The following is a 19,754-nucleotide window of genomic DNA, read 5'->3' on the forward strand; positions in this document are numbered from 1 at the left end:
TGCAACTCTAGCTTTATAGGATCACTGGCCCTCATCTGGCCTCCTTGGCTACCTGTACACACATGGTGTACACACACAGACACATATACACATACGTTAAAGGTAAATAAATCTTTTTAAATATTTTAATTTAAAACAAGTTTGGTTATTACACCTGAGCTAAGGAATGGTAACTATCTGGTGTCCTTTGTTTAACTTGGGGCTTTGGGGGTGCTTTTCACTCCCCATGGGCATCTATGACTTGGATCCCACAAAAAGCATTTACGTATGCTTGTGCCTACTTATGTATGCTGGTGATCAACCTCGGGGCCCCAGGTTTGCTAAACAAGCTTTCTACTACTAAGCTATATCTCCAGCCCTCAGATATTAGTCTTAATATAATTTAGTATCATATGTGCTAAAAAATAAAATAAAGTGACATCGAGGTCCTGGTGACCTACAGGCTATGGGCGCACGGAGGAGTCACTGGCAGCCTCCTGGTAGCCAAGGACACTGCACCTGGGGCGACCTGCAACAAGTGGAGCAGTGTCCAGGTCCATCACCCAGCCCTCAGACCAGCTCAGCCCACAGCTGCTAGGCAGTCTAGTAGCCCCGCCCAGCCCAGCCCCGCCCTGCTCCGCCCTGCCCAGTCCCGCCCCGCCTAGCCCAGCATGCTCCGGCAACGCTGCCTCTCCTCCTCCTGTTTGTCTGCCAGGCGGCTCTCCAGCAGCCGCAGTTCCCTGAGCACAGCCTTGCGCATGGATGGCTCCAACTCCAGCACTTTCTCCAGGTCCGCCTTGGCCTCCTCAGCGTTCCACACCTCTGCATGTGCTCGTGCGCGCACATAGTAGGCCTTCACGATCCCTGCGGGGAGGGGCGAGCTGCACCCACCTAGCCGGCCCCAGAGAGCCCTGGCATCGGAACCTCCCAGCCTTCATTCCTTCCCAAGTCCTGTGACCAGTTTCACTTCCACTGCGTGACCAAGCTTTGTGACCATCAGACCTTGTCCTCATACCTGACCAATCTGGGTGACTATGAGGCTCAGTGTGACAAGGGTGGAGGACTTAGTGCATGGAGCCAGCGTGTGCTGTTACTCTAGTCAGATGCCTTTTCAGATACTACCAGAGACAGTGTCGACTTCATAGTTTTCTCTAGATTGCTGGCCTCCTTTCAAAGCCTGGCTGCTACTCCCAGATTCATGGAATACATAGCCATATGCACATTTGAAAAACATAAAAATAAATAAGATTTTAAAAACCACCTCCCGACAGCCTGGTATTATACACCTCTAAAGCCCAGAGCTCTGGAGGCTGGGGCAAGCGAATCATAAGTTCCAAGTGAACCTTGACTAAATAGCCAGCCTCAGTCTGAAACAAACACCTCCCTAAACAAATACCGTATTTTTTGGACCATAAAACACACTTCCAGCCCAAAAAAGTGGGGGCGGACGGGGGAGGGGGATTAGGGTGCGCCTTATATTCCGATTGCTAGTTTTTACTGTTTATCTCGTTTTACTGCTCTGAAAACTGGGGGTGTCTTATGGTCAGGTGTGTCTTATAGTCCAAAAAATATGCTGTTACCCACCCAGAAGCACATGCAATGCAGTTGCAGACTTGGGGAAATCCACTGGGTGAAGACAAGGTTCCTTGCATGCCTCACAGGGTTGGGAAGGTCCGCTGAGGCCTTTGCAGGTGGCTGGGGCCTGGCTTGTCCCTATCCGCCCTACCCCTCTGCGGCTCCCCCACCCCCACTCCCACTCCTTCATCCCCGCCCCTACCCGATTCCCGCCCCCGCCAGGGCTGTACCTGGGTGGTGTCGCAGAATGTCACTGGTGTGCTCCAGCACCTCATAATACTCCTCCTTCCGCAGCAGGCATTGGCAGTAGTTGAGGACCAGGGTGTTGATCATCTTTTCCAACTTCAGCCACTCGACCTCCCAGGGCTTCTCCTGTGGGGCAGAAGCTCAGCCACCAGCTGCTTAAGGCTCATGCCAGGCCACCCAGCCAGAGGCAGCCCCACACCTTGGTCTGAAGGTTCCTCAGGCACACGATGGCTTCCTGGTATTTGGTGGCGGCCTGGTCATAGCGGCCCAGCTTGTAGAGCCTGTTGCCTTCCCCATGAAGGAGAGGCACAGCCTGCATCTTCTCTTCGTTACTCAGGCTCCAGGTCTCCCTCTGGTACTCATTCGGGGCCTCCACCTAGGCCAGGAGCTCCATGTTAGCCAGTCGAGGACCAGACAAGATGGCCCCAATGTCCTTCTGAGAGCGGTTTGCCATGTCGCACAGGCAGGCACCACACCAGAGTCAGGCTTGCTGGTCAAGACCAAGCAAGGAAGCAACAAGCTCAGAAGCCCTGCTCTGAGCAAGTCAGTACCTTGGGGGTAAATTATGAAAAGGCTCCTTTCTGTAGGAGAGTTTACTTTCAATGGCTGGGAAATTGTCATGAGTACTCACTGCGTTAGCACAAGACACTTTTATTGCCATCTGGCGGGAATTTGTCATCATAAAGCACAAACAGGTAGTATCTACAAAGAGCATCTTGGAAGGAATGTTCCTGCTCAGCGCACAGACACAGCTGTTCTTTTTTAGTTTTGCTTCCCCATACAGGCCTCAAAGTTGAGCCTCAGCCTTCGTCATAAGCTGAGTTCTGACCTGGCCTTGACCTTGAGCATGGCTCTTCTAGATCAGCGCAGGATCTATCACTGTGCCAGACCCCAAACCCAAACCCACAGACCGCAGGAACCAAGGAAGAGGCTGCAAAGCTCTGCATCTTGCGGAAATGGAAGCAGATGACCAATTGAATAAAAATGCTTCAAAAATGAAATTAAAGCTCCGTTTTCAAACATGGGCTTTTCCTTTGGTTGGAGTGGGGAGTTGTGTCTGCAACTTTCAATTCTGCTGGGGTCCCCGACCAACCTCTTGTTTTCTAGACAAACATGTGGTGTGGACGTGGGATAGGAAACCTGCAGCATCCCTCCTGACCTCGGCCAGCCCTTCCCCCTCCTGGCTCCCACCTGCAGCAGCTCAATCAGGAAGATGAGAGGCTGTGGCTCTTTCTGCAGTTCGTCCAGGTCCTCGTAGCCCAGAGTATGGTACGCAAACATGTTGGCCAACCCACACGTGTGCACATGCCAGTTCGTGGGGTCCTTGCCCTCAGCCACTTGCCGCAGGCTGCGGGACAACATGGGGTAGACCCCTGTGTGCTGTAGAAGACAGAGAGGGGCAGTGTCTTGGCTGTCTGTTCAGAGCTGGCCAGGTCACACCCTGCCCATGCTGTACTCCTCACACCAGAGACCTGCTCTCCCCGGACACCCATCAGAATAACTCTATTTCTCAATGTACCAACTGCTTTGTGCCTGCCAGTACCTCTGGTCCTTGTGACCACCCATCAAAAGAGCCACCGTGACTATCCCTGGGCTACCGGTGAAAAACAGGAGCCCAGAGAGGTTAAGAGGCTTGCTCAAGGCTACACAGCTAGGCATGATGCAGACAGGATCCAAATCTGCCTCCCCAAGCTGTGCCTTTAGCCACATATTGCCTCTTTCAGCCTTATGCTTAGTACAGCATGTTTCTTCCCCTCAAGGAACCCTTGAGCCCCATAAGCCCAAGGCTCCCAGCATGCAGCAGTGGAGGGAGGCATGTGCCAGATCAGAGAGAGCCATCAAATGTGACAGTGTGTATGGCTGGTCTGATTCAACGGAATCCAGTATGGAGTTGGAACATAGGGTTCAGCGGGGCCTGCACCATGCTGGGCTTTGGCTTTACAGTTGAGCCTCAGAGCCCATCTCCACAGAGGTGAAGTTGCCCAGCTCAGACCCCTACAAAGCAATTCCAGTCCCTTCCGATGCTAGTGGAGAAGACAGAAGCTGAAGGCTGAAGGTCACCTTCCCCACCCCCACTGGCCTGGATTAGCCCAGTTGCCCTGGGCTGACTTCTGAGAGGCAAGTCCAGATGGCAGATGCCTGAAGAATTAAGGCTAGGATAAGGGAGGGAGCACCCACCTCCCACCAACTTGCTTCCAGAACGAAGCCGGTGAGGCCATTTGAGCAGGACCTCAGACACAGGCTGTACTCTGCTAGACACCTGCCGACCTGGCAGGCCTAGTGTCACATCCCTTGCCCAGGGTTGTAGACTCAGGAGCAGCATAGAATCCAGGAGAGAGAGCCAATGTTGCAGGCAGGGCAGGTCTTCAGTCGCCTAGCAACAACTTTGCTACCAGGACACAGGTTATAAGGACAGCCCACTGTCACCCATGGGCTCTAGACATCTGAGAACTCAGCCGGCCAGAGAACCCAGCATCTGAGAACTCAGCCGGCCAGGGAACCCAGCGCCATGGTTTCCTCTTTGCTCTGAGCCCAGAGTCTGGTGTGGGGCAAGGCCCTGTCTGCATTGGAAGATGTCCCCTGTCGTGTCACAGACCACATCCACTGATCCCAGCTTGATTCTCACTTTCCTTCACAGTGTGTTGAGTGTGAGGATCTGGTTTTTAAATTTGTTACCAGTGGTTTTGGTTTTGTCTTCAGGTTTTTGTTTTTGTTTTGTTTTGTTTGAGACAGAGTTTCTCTGGGTAGCTCTGGCTGTCCTTGAACTTGCTATATAGGCCAGGCTGGCCTTGAACTCAAAAGATCTGCCTGCCTCTGCCTCCCTCGTGCTGGGATTAAAGGCATGCACCACCACATCCAGCTATATTGCCAGGGTTTAAACACAGGGTATTAACAGGTGACTGCAGAGCTGTACTGGAATTCAAAGCCCAATATCCTGCCACTGCCAACCCAGTGGAGGCACCATCTAGGTCTTCCCAAAACAATCATCAATTGTGAAAATGCCTCCACAGGTCAGTTTTCTCGATTGAGGTCCCCTCTTCCAAACTGACTCTAGCTTGTGTCGAGTTGTCATAAAACTAGTCAGCACACCATGTGATCTCCAACTTACTCTTCAAGACCCAACTCAATGTCACCTTCTTGAAGAAGTCCCCAAAGACTCTAAAGCAGTTAGCTTTCAACCCTTTGTGACCCCCAAAGCACTCTGCCCTCGTTTCTTATGTCTTGCCCTGGATGCCTGACACTCTAAAGGGCTAAAAGTCTGCTCCTCCAGAATTCAGTTCCTCCAGGGTTGGAGACCAACCTGTACCATTCCTAACACAGAGAACAGGCCAAATCACATGCCCAGTAAAGGCTTGATAATGTAAGGAAGAGAGAGAGGGGGGAGGAAGAAGAGATCATAGGTAGATAAGAGGAAATAAGATAAGGTATAGAGATAGTGGTTAAAAAAAAAAAGTATAATATGGGTGCTAGGGAGATGGTAGGCAGGTGAAAGTGCTTGTTGCATAGGTGTGAGGACCCAAGTTTAGATCCCTGGAACCCACATAAAGTAGGCACAGCAGGTAGTGCATCTATAATCCTGGCGGTCCTGCAGGCAGACAAAGGCAGAGACAGGAGAATCCCTGGAAGTTCACAGGCCAGCTAGCCTGGTTTACTCAGCAGGGAGCAGAAAGAGACTCTGTCTCAAACAAAGTGGAAGGTGAGGATGATGGCCATTCAAGATTGGTCATGACCTCTGACCTCTACACATGCACAGACACACAGACAAAAACAAAAATGAAGAATCTTGATTGTGAGTGAACATGGAGTTGAGACCTGGGTAGAACTAGTGAGTGGATGGGTGGATGGATGCACTGTTTGGGGTTGGTCTTGAACACTGTGAGTTCAGGTGCTGATTTCTGTGCCCAGAGATCAGTTTGCAGTCCAGACATGGGCATTGTCATGATTGTTGAAGAATTTCCTGTATCAATATTGTGTAAAGAATGCTCCCCAATTATCTCTGATTGGTTAATAGAGAAGCTAAAGAGCCAATGACTGGGCACAGGAGACAGTAGGCAGAACTTCCATTCTTAGTCTGGGAAGACCCAGGTGGCGGGGATGAGAAGAAGACAGGAGAGAAAGCCATGCGGAGTTGCCATGAGTTCAAAGATGGAGGAGGAACAGAGAAGGCGAGAATAGAGGGCAGGTAACAGGGCACAGGGCTGGGAAGCAGGCCAGGCTAGCATAGTCTGCGTAGAAGAGACTATATATAGCCCAGTTACAGTGCTTTGAAGCTTAGTAATAAAAGTAATGGGTCTCAGCCTCATTATTTGGGAGCAAGAGGGGGCACAGAAAAAATAACCTTAATTCAGCAATGGATAGATGGATGGATGAGAGAGTGGATGGATGAATGGATGGATGGATGGATGGATGGATGAGAGAGTGGATGGATGGATGGATGGATGGATGGATGAATGAGAGAGTGGATGGATGGATGGATGGATGGATGGATGAGAGAGTAGATGGATGGATGGATGGATAGATGAGAGAGTGGATGGATGGATGGATGGATGGATGGATGGATGGATGGATGTGCAGGAGGTTTAGTGATGAAAGACTAGATTTTGACATTGGTTGAAGAGAAGGATGAATAAACCCATGCCAGATTAGATGGGTAGGTGGGTGGACACACAGATGGATAAAGTATGGCTATGTAGGGAGACAAGCGGCTCACGTGCACATTCATGAACGCCAACAGTCACTAAGACTTACCAACTATGAGATGCATATCTCGCATGACTTCTAAAGTGTCCAAAAGACCACAGAGTCGTGGGACAGCTCCTGGAGGGAGCAGCAGCGTGGGGCTTTGCAAACAACAGATCAATCACCTAATCAAGACTGTATTGACAGCCTCCTGTTCATGCAGCCTACCACATTAGCAAATAGGCAAACCCGAGGAGGTGGGAGGCTCTTGCTGGTGACAAAGCCTTGTAGAAAACAAAAAGCCTGAAGTAGGTACACAGGACTCTCACAAGGTGAGGAATGCCTCACCGAGACCAAAGGCAAGAGGGGTAGTTCTAAACTAACATATCACAGAAGAAGCCAACTGGATGAATTCCTGAACTGACAGAAATGTGTTTGTTTTTTTGTTTTGTTTTGTTTGTTTGTTTGTTTGTTAAAGGACATTAAGATAAAAAAAATTATAGCACTGGGACTGTTGCAAAGAAAAGATACAGGGCACCTGTGTACTGAGGCACACACAGGAGTAAGGAGTTGTATGCTGTCCCCTACTGGTATAGGGTGGGACTGCAGTCTGGCCCTATTAAAAGATGCATGACCCAAAAAGAAGGCTAAGGATCCCACTTGGAGCCTTCCCTTCAAATTATTGGACCAGAGCAGGTTACTACCTCTTGCAGAATCTTTCTCAGAGTAAGGCTCCCCAGTAAAATAAAGGGGTGAGTCTTTAACATTCTTCTAGCTCAAGATAATGGCTTCAGCCTTTTCATCGCCTTATACATACTACGACTTCTGCTCATTTGTGTCATATCCTGTGACTTCCAAAATAGCCTTCAACGTGCCATTTGTTCATTTACAGATGAGAAGACAGGGTCGCAAGAGAAGAGAGACTCTCTCCAGGTCACTCCACACTAATAGAATTCATCTCAAATGCAATCCATCTCTCTACCAAACTGCTCTTTCAAAAAGGTCATTAGCTCCCCATGAAATAAGAAGTATCTATCCACCAGCCGCTGTGAAAATCCAGGGGGAGCTTCGTGATGGACAGCTCGGCTTGTCAACACCTGAGCTCACCCATCAATCTCAATCTTGCATGAGATAGGCAGGCACAGTGGGGCCCTCGGAGAGAAGATCATAGAGATATCCGTGACTTTAAACAAAGGCTGGGGGTGGGACTCCATTGGCAGAGTGCTTGCCTGATGTGCACAAATCCCCGGATTTGATCCCTAGTAGCACATAAGCCAGATGTGGTGGTACACACCTGTAACCCTCAAATCTGGGTGGTAGAGGCAGGAGGATCATAACTTCAAAGTCACTCTCAGCTACACAGGGAGTTTGAGGCCAGCCTGGGCCACATGAGGCCCTGCACAAAAATAAAGGGGTTAGAAGGAGAAGGGAAAGAAAGAACTAGAATTGTTTCAAGCCCCTTAGGCTAAAAGCCTGATTGTTGGGTCATGCATCTTTTAATAGGGCCAGACTGCAGTCCCACCCTATACCAGTAGGGGGCGGCATGCCACTCCTTACTCCTGTGTGTTCCTCAGTGCACAGGAGCCCAGTTTCTTTTCTTTGCAACAGTCCCAGTGTTATAATTTTTTTTTTTTATCTTAATGTCCTTTAACTTAAAAAATGCATTTCTGTTAGTTCAGAAATTCATCCAGTTGGCTTCTTCTGTGATATGTTAGTTTAGAACTACCCCTCTTGCCTTTGGTCTCCATGAGCCATTCCTGACCTTGTGAGAACTCTATGCACCTGCACTCATGTGAACGGATGCACACAGAGACACAAACATGTGCACACATACTTTTAAAAAGGCAGTAAATGGGTTTTCTGAAGATTTAACTATGATACCGTGATTGTGTTTTTTTTAATGTCCGATAGTTTTAAAGTCTCAAATTCTAGTGTTCCCGTATGAGTTGGTACGATGTCTGGAAGGTTCCAGTATCATGTGGGATGAGGAAGGGAAGTGCCCTGGAGGGCAGAGGTTACAAGATAGGGCCGTGAGTTGATAATGGCAGGCCTAGGTGGCAGGAGCGTCACAAGTTTTTCCTTGACATGCACACATTTGGAAGTTTCTCTAGGAAGCACTTGTCTCTCCGAATCACAAAACAAGATGCCGTAAAGACGGCTTATGACTGATGTAAATAGGAACTGAGCCACAGAGCTGGCAGAAGTAGGGAGAGGGCAAAAAAAAGTGCCCAATGGCACAAGTCTCCAGGATCTACAGCCTTGACCAGAAAAGGAAAGAGGGGCCTTCTCCACATGCGTCTGTGGCCCAGAGCCATGGTGGAGCCACGTCACTTTGGGGCCTGCCTTGTCTGAAGGGCTGGGTGCCATGTTTGTCACGACAGAGAACAGGGATTGAGGCTTCGCCTGCAGAGACTTGTTTTATACTAACCCTCCTGAACCTGGACAAGCTCTGGGGAAAATGAGGGGACTGAATGGAGAAAGAGCCGTGCAGCCTACTTACGATGGTGTCGCACCAGAACTCAGCCACCTCCCCAAGCCGCATGGACGTCAGCAGGGTTTCCCACACTTCCAGCTTGAACATGTTGCCAATGACGATGTTCATGGGCTGGCCCACCTGCCTGCTGTCGTCGATCACCGTGCGTTCCTCATCGCACTTCATGGTTCGGAAATGGAAGGTCACCTTGTGCCCAGAACAGAGGGCCTCATTATAGACTTTACCTCCCAAGTTTCAGCAGCTGCCACTACAGTCTCCCGTAGGCTCAATTTCCTTAACAAATATATTTTATTATGAACTTATTAACCGAGAGTATCTCACTTATAACCCAACTAACCTAAAGAATAGGAAAAGAGGATTAAAGAATACAATTATGAAACAATAAGGATATCAGTTCTGAGGAACAATTCTCCTGGCGTAGTCATCAGGATTTCTTCTGCTGGAACCTGGCTCAACCAGAACCCGGAACCTCAGCCAGAGTCAGGAGCCCCGAAGCCTTCCCTCGAGCGGTTCTCTCTAGGAGTGTCTCACAGTGGAGCGATGAAGAGTCCTACAAGTCTCCAAAGGCCCCGCCTCTTGTTTTTGGTTCATTTTTATACCTCCTCTCAGAATTTGTTCAAGGATGTTTTTCAGCTGGTTAACAACCAATCTCCCCCATATGGTAGTTTGACTTCTAAGGGGATAAACATCACCTGCTTTCTCACAAATCTTTTCTCATCCCCCTACTTGTGATCTAAACAAACAAACAAAAAAAGTTTATCTCTCCTTCAGGCTCCCAGGGCTGTCCTCAGTGTCAGCTCACCCACACCTGATAAGCTAAGATGCCTCAGACTATCCCCTTGTACAATCCTTTCTAGCAGACGCCACCACCCCCACCCATTTCTCATAGCCAAGGGTCAGGAATTCTTTCCCTAATAAGTTCAAATGTCCAGGGATGTGTTCACCCACCCTGGGAAACCCACCAAACACAAGGAGACAAATACCACAACTCCTGAGACTCCTTCCTACTCAACATTTATGTCTCTGGAAAATTCCCCCAAACCCTTCCTCTTAGCCCACACTAAAGTCACCCTGAAAACTGAAAAGGCCTGTTTATAAACTGCAACACAAAACAGCCTGGTTGCCTGGGTGGATTAGGGCAGAGCTGAAAGCTATTTGCAATGCACTGGGAGCACAGAACACATCTGTAACACAGAAACGGGCTGTGGGGGCCTATCTGGGGGTACTCACTCGGGAGCCAGTGATGAAGTTGGGGAGCTCTCCCACTCCCCCATGCAGAATGGTCTTCTTGACACCCTCCACATTGAGGAGTAGAGAGACATCCATGGTGCAGGTAGGGGAAGAGGTTTGTGCGGACCTAGATAATCCTACCAAAGCAGGGGACAGTCTTGCGGCTGACACCCAGGAAGAGAGGCCTGTTCGAGCCTGGATAATCCTATCGGAGTGGAGGACAGCAGCTGACACCCAGAGGATTTCCAGGCAGGGAGGGAAGACAGGAGGAAGGTCTACAGACTTCAACTTACACAATCCACTTTACTCAGGATCCCTCAGTTGACACCTAACGTCCACAGTGGCTTTGCTTTTGTGCCACCTCAACAAAAGAGGTACCTGGATGTTTCTGTGAAGAGGAAGGGGAGAAAGCAGGCAGCAGGAGAGGCTTGGGACCACCTGAGGGGAAAAAGAGGGAGGCCCAAAGCCACCATTGCCCCTCCTGTGCCTACGGTGATGACCTTGTCCCAGTCTCTGCCTTTTAGCGCCTCTGTATTTCTCTGCTCCTCTCCTCCTGGGGTCTAGGAGAAGTGGCCAGAGGGTAGCAGCGGGTTTCTAGCATTGGGGTAACTAAGAGAGGTTGGGAGTTCTGGGACGTTGAGCTTCTGCCTCCACTCTAAGGTCTGGCTAGAGGACGGGACTCCCCCAGCCCTTTGGAGTGCCTCAGCCCTGTGTCCTGAGAGGCAGGTAGACCTTATCTGGCTCCCCAAGAACCCACTTTGGGCACTAGAAAAGAAAATGTAATGAGTCAGCTTGGCGTTTGGCGCCACCTTATGGCCAGCTCAAATTCTGGTGCTTCTCTCCCAGAGGCTTAAGGCTGATGAAGGATTCTGAGCACAAAACCAGTTCCTTCCTGACGCTGACTTGTGACCAAGAGAGAAAACCTTGCCACAGGGAGGCATTATAACTGTCTAGAAACCAACAAAAGCTTCCTACATCAGCGCTAATGGCTTCATGGCATCAGGTGTCTCTAATCCACCCTTCCTCAGTTCCCTTCTCCAGGAAGGCCAGGACCCTGGGGCTATCCAGCACCCTCAAAAGTCTTGATTTCCATGAGAAGCTCTTGGTTAAAAGGACCACAAACCTAGGCTAGCTGGTCAGAAACAGGATGTAGCCTAAATCTGGATTCCAGGAAGCCTTCCCTTCGTGCCAGCTCCCCCACTTGGAGCTTATTTCCATCCTAGTCTTAGAGGGGTGTAGAGACAGTTTTCCCTTCTGTCTCTCTCCAGCCACATAGCAGCCTAAAGGGGCATGTTGCTGAGGAGGCAGAAGGGATAGTTAGGGAAATCAAAGTGTCTGCCATGACCACATAGGAGGGGAGAAAGAACACACACCAGGGCCGGGTGCTGACCCTGAGCTTCCTGCAGTGTCCACCCCTGACCTGGAGGGTGGCCTTGTGAATTGCTTTATAATGACTCATCATAAGACAGTTTCTCTTTGGGAATTTCTCATCCTGACCAGATGCACAACCACAACAGGAGGAAAGAGCCTCCCCGCCCCATCTCACAGTGCTTCATGCTTTGCTACTGTTTCCATATCTTACTTTGCAGAGAGTCAATGAACACAGGGCAAAGGGGAGGGGCAAAGGATTCCAGGGGCCAGGCTTCACTGCCTTGGGTTGGGGGATGGGGAATGGGGGTGGGCGTTGGGGGATGAGGGTGGGGTAGGGGGTGGGGACGAGAGTGGAGTGAGGGGTGGGGGATGAGGGTGGGGTAGGAGGTGGGGACAAGAGTGGAGTGAGGGGTGGGGGATGGGGGTGGGGTAGGGGGCAGGGGATGGGGGCGGGGGTAGGGGGTAGGGCATGGGGGTGGGGTAGGGGGTGGGGATGGGAGTGGAGTGAGGGGTGGGGAATGGGGGTGGGGTGGGGGATGGGGGTGGGGTAGGGGGTGGGGCATGGGGGTGGGGTAGGGGGTGGGGGATGGGGGTGAGGTAGGGGGTGGGGGATGAGGGTGGGGTAGGGAGTGGGGGATGAGGGTGCAGTAGGGGGTGGGGATGAGGGTGAGGTAGGGGGTGGGGATGAGGGTGGAGTGAGGGGTGGGGGATGAGGGTGGGGTAGGGGGTGAGGATGAGGGTGGAGTGAGGGGTGGGGGATGGGGTAGTAGTCCATTGCTTGTTCAGGCCACAGCCTCCAATCTTTTCAAAGCCTTATTGGAATGCAACTCCAGTCACCTGCTCCTCTCTTCAAATCCAACTGACTTCCTGCTCTCTTCAGATCCATTCTAAGCTCCTGCCCTACGCTGCTCCTGGCCCCCACCCTAGGCATGCTCTCTCAGCCTTACTCCAGTCAGTCCTGAAATGTGGCAATGTTCCTGACATCCCCACCCACCCACCCAATGCCTCCCAACCTCCATACAAGTGAGGTCCCAGTGCCCGGCTCATTTCCCATGGTCCCTGGCTCTTCACGTGCGTGCCGTTCTGCACATAGTAACTGTTGGATGTCAGTTATTTCTGTGAGATGTGATAATTCTGGGGATGTTGAGAGCTAGTGAAAGCTTTGTGGCTGAAGAGGAAGCTGGGGGAGAGGGGGCTGCAGAGGGACCCCTCCACTTCCTCCCTCCTCCACAGAGGGAAAGGTAGAGCTGAGAGTGACTTGTACTGCTTGCTGTGAAGCCCTCCTCCAGCCGAGCACCGGCCCTGCACCTGCCCTCCATCAAAGAGCTGCGCCTGTGCGGAGCCCCGCCCCCACTCTCTATGCAAGGCTGAAGGGAGCATCTTCCCATTCAGAAGATACTTCTTCTGCCTTCTTCTGTTGCCATGGAGACTTTTCCTTCATTAACCTGGTCTGCAAGTTACGTCTCCGGGCGGCAAAATGGTAGCGGGCTGCAAGCATTGAGAATGCTCTGCACGCACATGTGTGCATGCGCTTAGCATGGATGTGTGGCCCAAAGAGAGGAACCCAGGCTCAGAGTCAGAAACCCAGGACCTCGCCCGTCTGAACCTCCGGCTTCTTCGTCGTCATCAGCAATGAAAATAAAAATAGATCTCACTTCCCAGAGCTGCCATGAGTACTGAGGAGGAAGAATGTTGGTGCACTTAGCTGAGTGTCTGACACGTGGTAAGGGCTTAGAAAGCATAAGCTATTGTTATGGATGCCCTGACATGCCAGGCACTGCGGCAAGAGCAGAGGAGATGACATTATTTGAGAGATTCATTTCCCAGTGTTTCGTCTTCACTGAGTCATACCCACACTTTGAATTCTGTCTTCATAGAAACCACTCTCTTCTTCCTCCGTCTGAGTCACTGCGTGCGTTGCTTGACTATGATCACAAGCACAGGCGGCCTGACATAAGCAGAGTGAGAAACAAGCATTTGTGATTCCTGATAAACAGTCGGGTGGAGGAGAGGCTAGCGGGCAGAGTCAGTGAGAGCAGTGGTGCGCAAACTTCAGCCGATACCCATTGTCACTGGGGTGCAGTAAAGCCTCTCCGAGCACACTTCATGCTCACTTCACAAATAAATCTGTGGCTTATCTGGGGTTGCGTGTGGGGGGGGGGGTTCTTTCAGAGAGCGGCCTTGAACGTACTATGCCCTAGCTGGTAGAGGGGTTGGGACCACAAACACACAAACATACATGCACTCTGCATGGACAGCTCACTCCCTGGGTCTCAGGTGTAGATAACACACAGTCTCTCTGATTATTGAAGATTTAATCTGGAAATACTCCTCCCTCCACACACGCCGAACTTGAGACCCATAGGCATAAGAAAGAATTGGACCTTTCCAGCCTATTTTTAGCACAGTGTTTAATAAATCACAAAATCCCACTGGTAAGATTAGGGAGATCCTGGTGGGGGATGGGGCAACCGGAGTGTCTTCACCTTGGGCCCCTTGGCTTTCTGTAGCCAGCAGGAAGTGATAGGACCCAAAAGAGTCCTCGCTTCAGCAGTCTGGGAAGAGAGCCAGACTGAGGAAGGAAGTGTGAGGGCTGAGAAGCAGCAGCGAGGGGGTCAAGCCTGGTCACATAGACCCTGCTCCTGCACAGATGGCATTTGGATCCTTCACCCTCCTGCACATTCAGACTGAGTGAAGTACATGGCCAGTCTAATCTCTCTATAACTCAGCTACCTCATAGAGTTGTATGGCATTGGGGGTAAAATGGGTTCACGGATACACAGGGGGGACTTGAAAGTGCTATAAACGGATTAATTATTATTATGGTGGGGTTTTGGGAAGTGATCACAGAGGTTTAAAGATAGGGTCAGACAATCCTTAAACCAGGAGGAGGCCTGAGGAGTCTCTAGAGTCCTACTCCAGGCCTAGGCAAGGGAAGGAGTGATGCCTCTTTGACAAGCAGGTAAGAGGACCCCACTGTGGTGGCCTACCCGGTCTCAACCACCTCCCTAGCCCCCCACTCCCAACCCCACCCCCACCCTGGCCTTGATTTCAATGTCAGGGAGGCTGAACCAAGATAGTAGCCAGCCAGAGCCCATCCTGAGCTATAGGGAGGCCGTGCTTATTTGGTTTTTGGTTTTGTGTGTATGTGTGTGGTTTTTGTTGGTTGGTTGGTTGGGGTTTTTTTGTTTTGTTTTGTTGTTGTTGTTTTGTTTTTTTAAGGAAAAGAAAGAGAAGAAAGAGAAAGAAAAAAAAAGCACCTACATGGGCTGCCTCACATCCACCACTAACTCCAGCTCCAGAGGATCTGACTTCCTCTTCTGAGTCCCCTCCACCCCCACCCTGCAGGCACTCACATACACAAATCCACACAGAGCCACATAGTTAAAAGCAATTTATTTATTTATTTATTTATTTACTTATTTATTTATTTATTTACTTATTTGGTTTTTCGAGACAGGGTTTCTCTGTGTAGCCTTGGCCATCCTGGACTCACTTTGTAGTCCAGGCTTGCCTCGAACTCACAGTGATCCGCCTGCCTCTGCCTCCGGAGTGCTGGGACTAAAGGCGTGCACCATCATGCCTGGCCATCTTGTTGTTTTTGTTTGTTTGTTTGTTTGTTTGTTTTGTAAGCTTGCTGAGAGACTAGGGCAAAGATGGAAAGATGGTGTGGGCAAGACCCGGCAGAGGAACTGATCTAACGAGTGGAAAGGGTGGTCAACAGTCTGTCCCTTCATCTGAGATGTGCTTTCTTGGGCGCCAACCGGGTGGTGAGTTTGAGGAACAGAGAGGGGCAGAGCCACTGCTCAGGAAGGAAGAGGATCTGGCGCGGAATTTGAAAGAAAACTTCCCAGAGAACGCAGAGTCCCAGCCTATATAGTTCTGACAAAACTACTGGACCCGAGAGAGAAAAAGTGGTAAAGGACAGGAAGGGTTGGCCTGGGTGGTTGTGTCCCGCCCCCCCCCCCCCCCCCCGCAACATCCAGCATAGCACCCTGATTGGCAGGCTCGAGGGAGAGCCTAGGCGAGAGACGGACGAGGCGTGGCCGCCTGGAACCGGGATGCAGGGGACGGGACCTGGGCGGTGACAGCGGCCGGGTGGCAATCCCTGCGTCCGCTGGACCGTCTGTAGCGAGCCGGGCGGGGGTCCCCAGCGATGTATGGGCTTGGGTCCGACCAATCTCAAAGCAGGATTTGCGGCCGCGCGAGAAAGAGACCAATCGGAATCCAGGGGCGGCGGCGGCGAAGCGTTGATAGGGCCAATAGGCAGCGACCGCTGGGCCAGGGCGGGGCCGCGCGGAGTTTCAAATCGGCGGCGGTGGGCGAGGAGCGGGTGTTGATCTTCGGATCTCCAGTATCAAGAAAGGAGGTGAGCGTGCTGGGGACACCGAGAGGCTTGGGGAAGGGGTCCCACGGTCATCTCCGAACGGGAAGCGGGCCATGGGGCTCTGGATAGGATCCACAAAGAAAAGGAGGTGTCTGGGGATGCAAGCGCCCCATCGGATCCCAGGTCCTGGCTGGTTGAGCAGAATCTTCTCCAGAGAGGAGAGCAAATTTGTGAAAGAGCCCTTGTTTGTGGCCCTCTGTATAAGCCCCGAGGCTCAGTGACCTCTGTGCCTCTTTGCTGAGGCTCTGGGAAGGAGGCCTGGATAGAAGATAGACAATTTGCTGCCTCGCAACCGAGGCAGCTGATGACCATGACGCCATGGTCATCTTTCTGGCATCCACAATTGCCCAACAGACCTACCCGAGAGGTTTCACGTCATCTCTCCCCCAGTTCCCAGGGTCTCTGGCGCCTGGGAATAGGCCAGGGAGTACTTTGGTGACCTTTTGATCTCCCCAGGATCTAGCGGTCGGCGGAGACTGGACCAAGCACATGGCGTCTCAGTGGCAGGGCATGACGGCCTCCGTGCACAGACGATCACTCCTGAAGAAGGAACAACTGGAAAAGGAAGCAACGAGGTCTGCTGGGGGCCATCTGGAGACTGGTCCCTTGGGTTCCCTGTGCAGACAATTCCAAAGGAGGCTGCCACTGAGAGCAGTCAGCCTCAACTTCGGGAATGGACCTTCCTGGAAACGCCTGGAAACCGCAGAGCCAGAGCAGCAGGGTTTTCAAGCTGCAGCACGCTCAGCCAAAAGCACCTTGGGTGCCATGTCCCAGGTAACAATGACACCACTAGCCATCTGTTTACAGACGTGTCCTTGGTGTGGCTAGTTCCTGTCCTCAGAGAGGCCCTAAGAACATAGACTCGGTGGGGTTTTGGAGTTTGATTAGGTCCTTGCTAGTGCCCCCCATCACCCCAATTGTTCTGGCACATAATAGTTTCCCAACAAATCAGTGAGAAAGTGAGAAAGGTCATGGAAGAAATTGATACTCTCCATGCAAGAGGACCTTCCATGTCCCATGACAGGAAACTGCAAGAAATGGCTACCTATAAAGAGATTATCGGCCTCGAGCTGAGTGGATAGGCTTCCTAAAATAGGTGACTCTTCCAAGCTCCCTCAGGAAAGGGGAGGTATATGCAGGCACATGGTCAGTGGGATGGTGTCAGTCCAGCCTGGATGCTGAAGAGAAGCCACCTCAGTGTGAGGACGAAGCAGTCTGCACAGGGGGCGAGGAGACCCCTGGCCTGACCCCTGATTAAATTCCCGCAGTCAGAGTATTACACCCCAGCTGTTGGCTACTTGGAAGGAAAAGACAGAGGGGCTGGGCTTTCAGAAGGGTACAACTTCCCGAGTGGTCCAGAAGGCAGATTTGAGGGGTGGTGTTTGAGTGCGGCTTACCCAGGAGCCCTCCAGGCAAATATATTTTTTAACACTTATTCAAATGTTTATATTTATGTACAGGGGAGGGTGCGAGCGTTCGTCCGGTGTTACTCATCTGGAGGTCAGAGGACAGTGTGCAGGAGTAGATTCTATCTCACTCGCCCCACATAGGTCTTTAAACCTGGAGCTGGAGATGTGGGCAGGTGTTCCCTGAAAAGAGAGGAAACTATGAGAATGAACAGACCTCCAAGGAGAGGAGGGGAAGTGGGCTTCCTCAGCATCTTGCTGGGCATTCTGACGGTGTGGAGAGAGAACAGAAGCTTCTGGTGACTCCACAGAGAGGTGTAGCCAAAGTCTAGCCCTGACTTGGAAGCGCCCTAAGAGTGCTTTCAACATCTATGGCTCAGAACAATGAAATGTGACATCTTGCCTAAGGTCACCCACCTCATCAAGCTTACCTTGGGCCTTGCTCCAAGTTCTGGACTCTGGCTTGCCAAGCAAAGACAGTCTGGCAGAACTGTTTGATCCTGCCACACGTAAGAGATCCAAGAGCTGGGACTCGGCCCTGTAGGTTATAGGGAGCCACAGAAGGGGCTGAAGCAATTAGATGTTATAATCAGAAGTGTCGTTGAAGGATCTGTGTAGACTTAAGATGGAGGCAGGAAGAGAAGGAATGAGACCAGGGTGGACTGGCAGATGAGCCAGGACCCAGGAAACTGAGCCTCCCTTACTCTGGGTTCATCTCTGCCTAGAGGCTCAGATGAGGAGTGATCTTTCTGTTACCTTCTGTGTCCCTACACTGGGCCTCTGGAAGGGTCTTGCAGCAGAGTATGTCACAGGGAGTCATACTGTTGCTCTTAAGACTTGACAGCAGTGTTTTGGGAGAGGCCCTGGGCTGGAGGGCTGGCTGGAGGCTGGTAGCCCATACCGGTCCTATCTATGCTAACCTTCTCACATGCACCCATCACAGAGGATCCAGGAGTCCTGCCAAAGTGGCACCAAGTGGCTGATGGGAACACAGGTGTGAAAGTGAGGAGGAAGCGAGGAGCCCAGAAAGACAGAGGGTCCCCACCACCCAGTCTGAGCCAGAAGAACACTCGGCTACGCAGGGTCAACCGGGATGCCAGAGTTGGGGGACACCCTTGCCTCTCTGGCCAGATGGGTCTACATGCTCATCGACGGCAGCGGCTAAGGAGGGAGTCTGCCCTCCGGAGCCCCTGTTCCTCCACAGAACCTCTCTGTTCTCCCAGGCAAGTACTCTCTGAGCCAAGAGTGATTTCACACTGATCTGACACATTCTTGTTCTGGCCCAGGTCTGCCCCAAAGCTAGTGAGGACCTGAGAGAGGTGGTGGTGGGTTTCTCTGGGCCTCAGTTTCCCTACCTGTAAAAGGAATAGGTGATGAGTACCATCCCCTTCTAGGTGGGAGACATCCAGAGATGGAGGCACAGGTGCAAGGTCAACATCAGCCCCAACTGACTGTAAAATAATTGCCTATGGCTCAGCCTCACAGGCTTGTATGCCACACCCTAAAGTAGGGATCTGCTAAAGCTTTCCTAGTCCTTCAGGGTCACCTGGGCCCCACTCAGAGCTCCTGCTAATCTCTGCGGTGACATCTTGTGTTCAGTGAGTCTGACAGTGACCTAGAGCCTGTGGGAGCTGGAATCCACCATCTGCAGAAGCTGTCACAGAAGCTGGACAAAGCCATCAAGGCTGAAGAGAGGTGAGCTGCGTCCTAGGGTCAGGGTGAAATGGCCATGGGCCCCTTGAGCCACACTGTACTTCCAGAGAGCGTGCTGGTTCCAACACCAACCTGCCACATGACCAAGGCCATCCCCTGTCCCTCTGTGTATCAGCTTTCTGGGATGATGGTGGTGAAGGATGCACTGTGAATCCTTCAGGCCTTGGATTCCCACCTTCACCCATCACCTTGAACCTCCTATGTTTCTGGGCACCTGTTTCCTGAGAGACCTTCCCTTCCTCCGATACCTTTCATGACTCCTCTATACCATGTGTATCCCTGAATTTGGCAAAAGAGACACGGTTGCCATGGAGTCCCTGATCCGTCTGTTCAGGACCCCAACTTGGGGCCAGAGCCTTGGCTCTGGATCTGCCCTAACTCGGAAACTATTTTCCAATTTTTATGATGGCCACAAAGGGTCTTAAGGCCATATGTCCCCTGTGGCCATGTTCCCATCATGCCCTTGGGTTCTGATCTTGTCTAGTCTGTGCTGGGATGCCTTCAGAACATGAAGCACCCCAGATAATCAGCCGCTCTCGTCCCCTTTCTCTGTCCCTAGTGGTGACATGACTGTCTCCCTTATCCGTGAATGAGGACAACAAACACCCTACAGGTAATGCCCCCTCCCTCTTTTTAAGTCTCTCCCTCCTCTTTCTCCTTCTCCATCTCTGCA

At 51.5% G+C, this 19,754-nt stretch overlaps 2 protein-coding genes across 2 annotated transcripts; one reads left to right on the top strand and one right to left on the bottom strand.

Moving 5' to 3' along the window:
• Positions 1–636: 636 nt before the first annotated feature.
• Positions 637–10,300, bottom strand: Aipl1 (aryl hydrocarbon receptor interacting protein like 1). Its single transcript, XM_051168076.1, has 6 exons — positions 10,205–10,300; positions 8,981–9,160; positions 2,992–3,180; positions 2,000–2,176; positions 1,785–1,926; positions 637–843 (listed from the first exon to the last, which is right to left on the bottom strand). Exons 1-6 carry the CDS (start codon positions 10,298–10,300, stop codon positions 641–643), a joined length of 987 nt encoding a protein of 328 aa, XP_051024033.1. The 3' UTR covers positions 637–640.
• Positions 10,301–16,420: 6,120 nt separating this feature from the next.
• On the top strand, positions 16,421–19,674 carry Pimreg (PICALM interacting mitotic regulator). The gene is given in 5 exon segments (XM_051167305.1): positions 16,421–16,736; positions 18,312–18,363; positions 18,366–18,591; positions 18,968–19,063; positions 19,641–19,674. Coding segments are annotated over 5 exon segments (693 nt in total). The 5' UTR covers positions 16,421–16,451.
• The last annotated feature ends 80 nt before the right edge of the window (positions 19,675–19,754 follow it).

The sequence above is a fragment of the Acomys russatus genome, chromosome 25 (genome assembly GCF_903995435.1).
Source record: "Acomys russatus chromosome 25, mAcoRus1.1, whole genome shotgun sequence".
In the NCBI taxonomy this organism is placed as follows: Eukaryota; Metazoa; Chordata; class Mammalia; order Rodentia; family Muridae; genus Acomys; species Acomys russatus.

What these genes read in the sequence shown, in the direction of transcription:
- Aipl1 (XM_051168076.1), bottom strand. Translation starts at nt 10,300, where the DNA reads ATGGATGTCTCTCTACTCCTCAATGTGGAGGGTGTCAAGAAGACCATT. An exon ending in TCCTGATTGAGCTGCTGCAG is followed by an intron (nt 2,177 to 2,991) that starts GTGGGAGCCAGG and finishes CTCCTGGCCTAG; the next exon opens with GTGGAGGCCCCGAATGAGTA. An exon ending in TGAGGAACCTTCAGACCAAG is followed by an intron (nt 1,927 to 1,999) that starts GTGTGGGGCTGC and finishes TCTGCCCCACAG; the next exon opens with GAGAAGCCCTGGGAGGTCGA.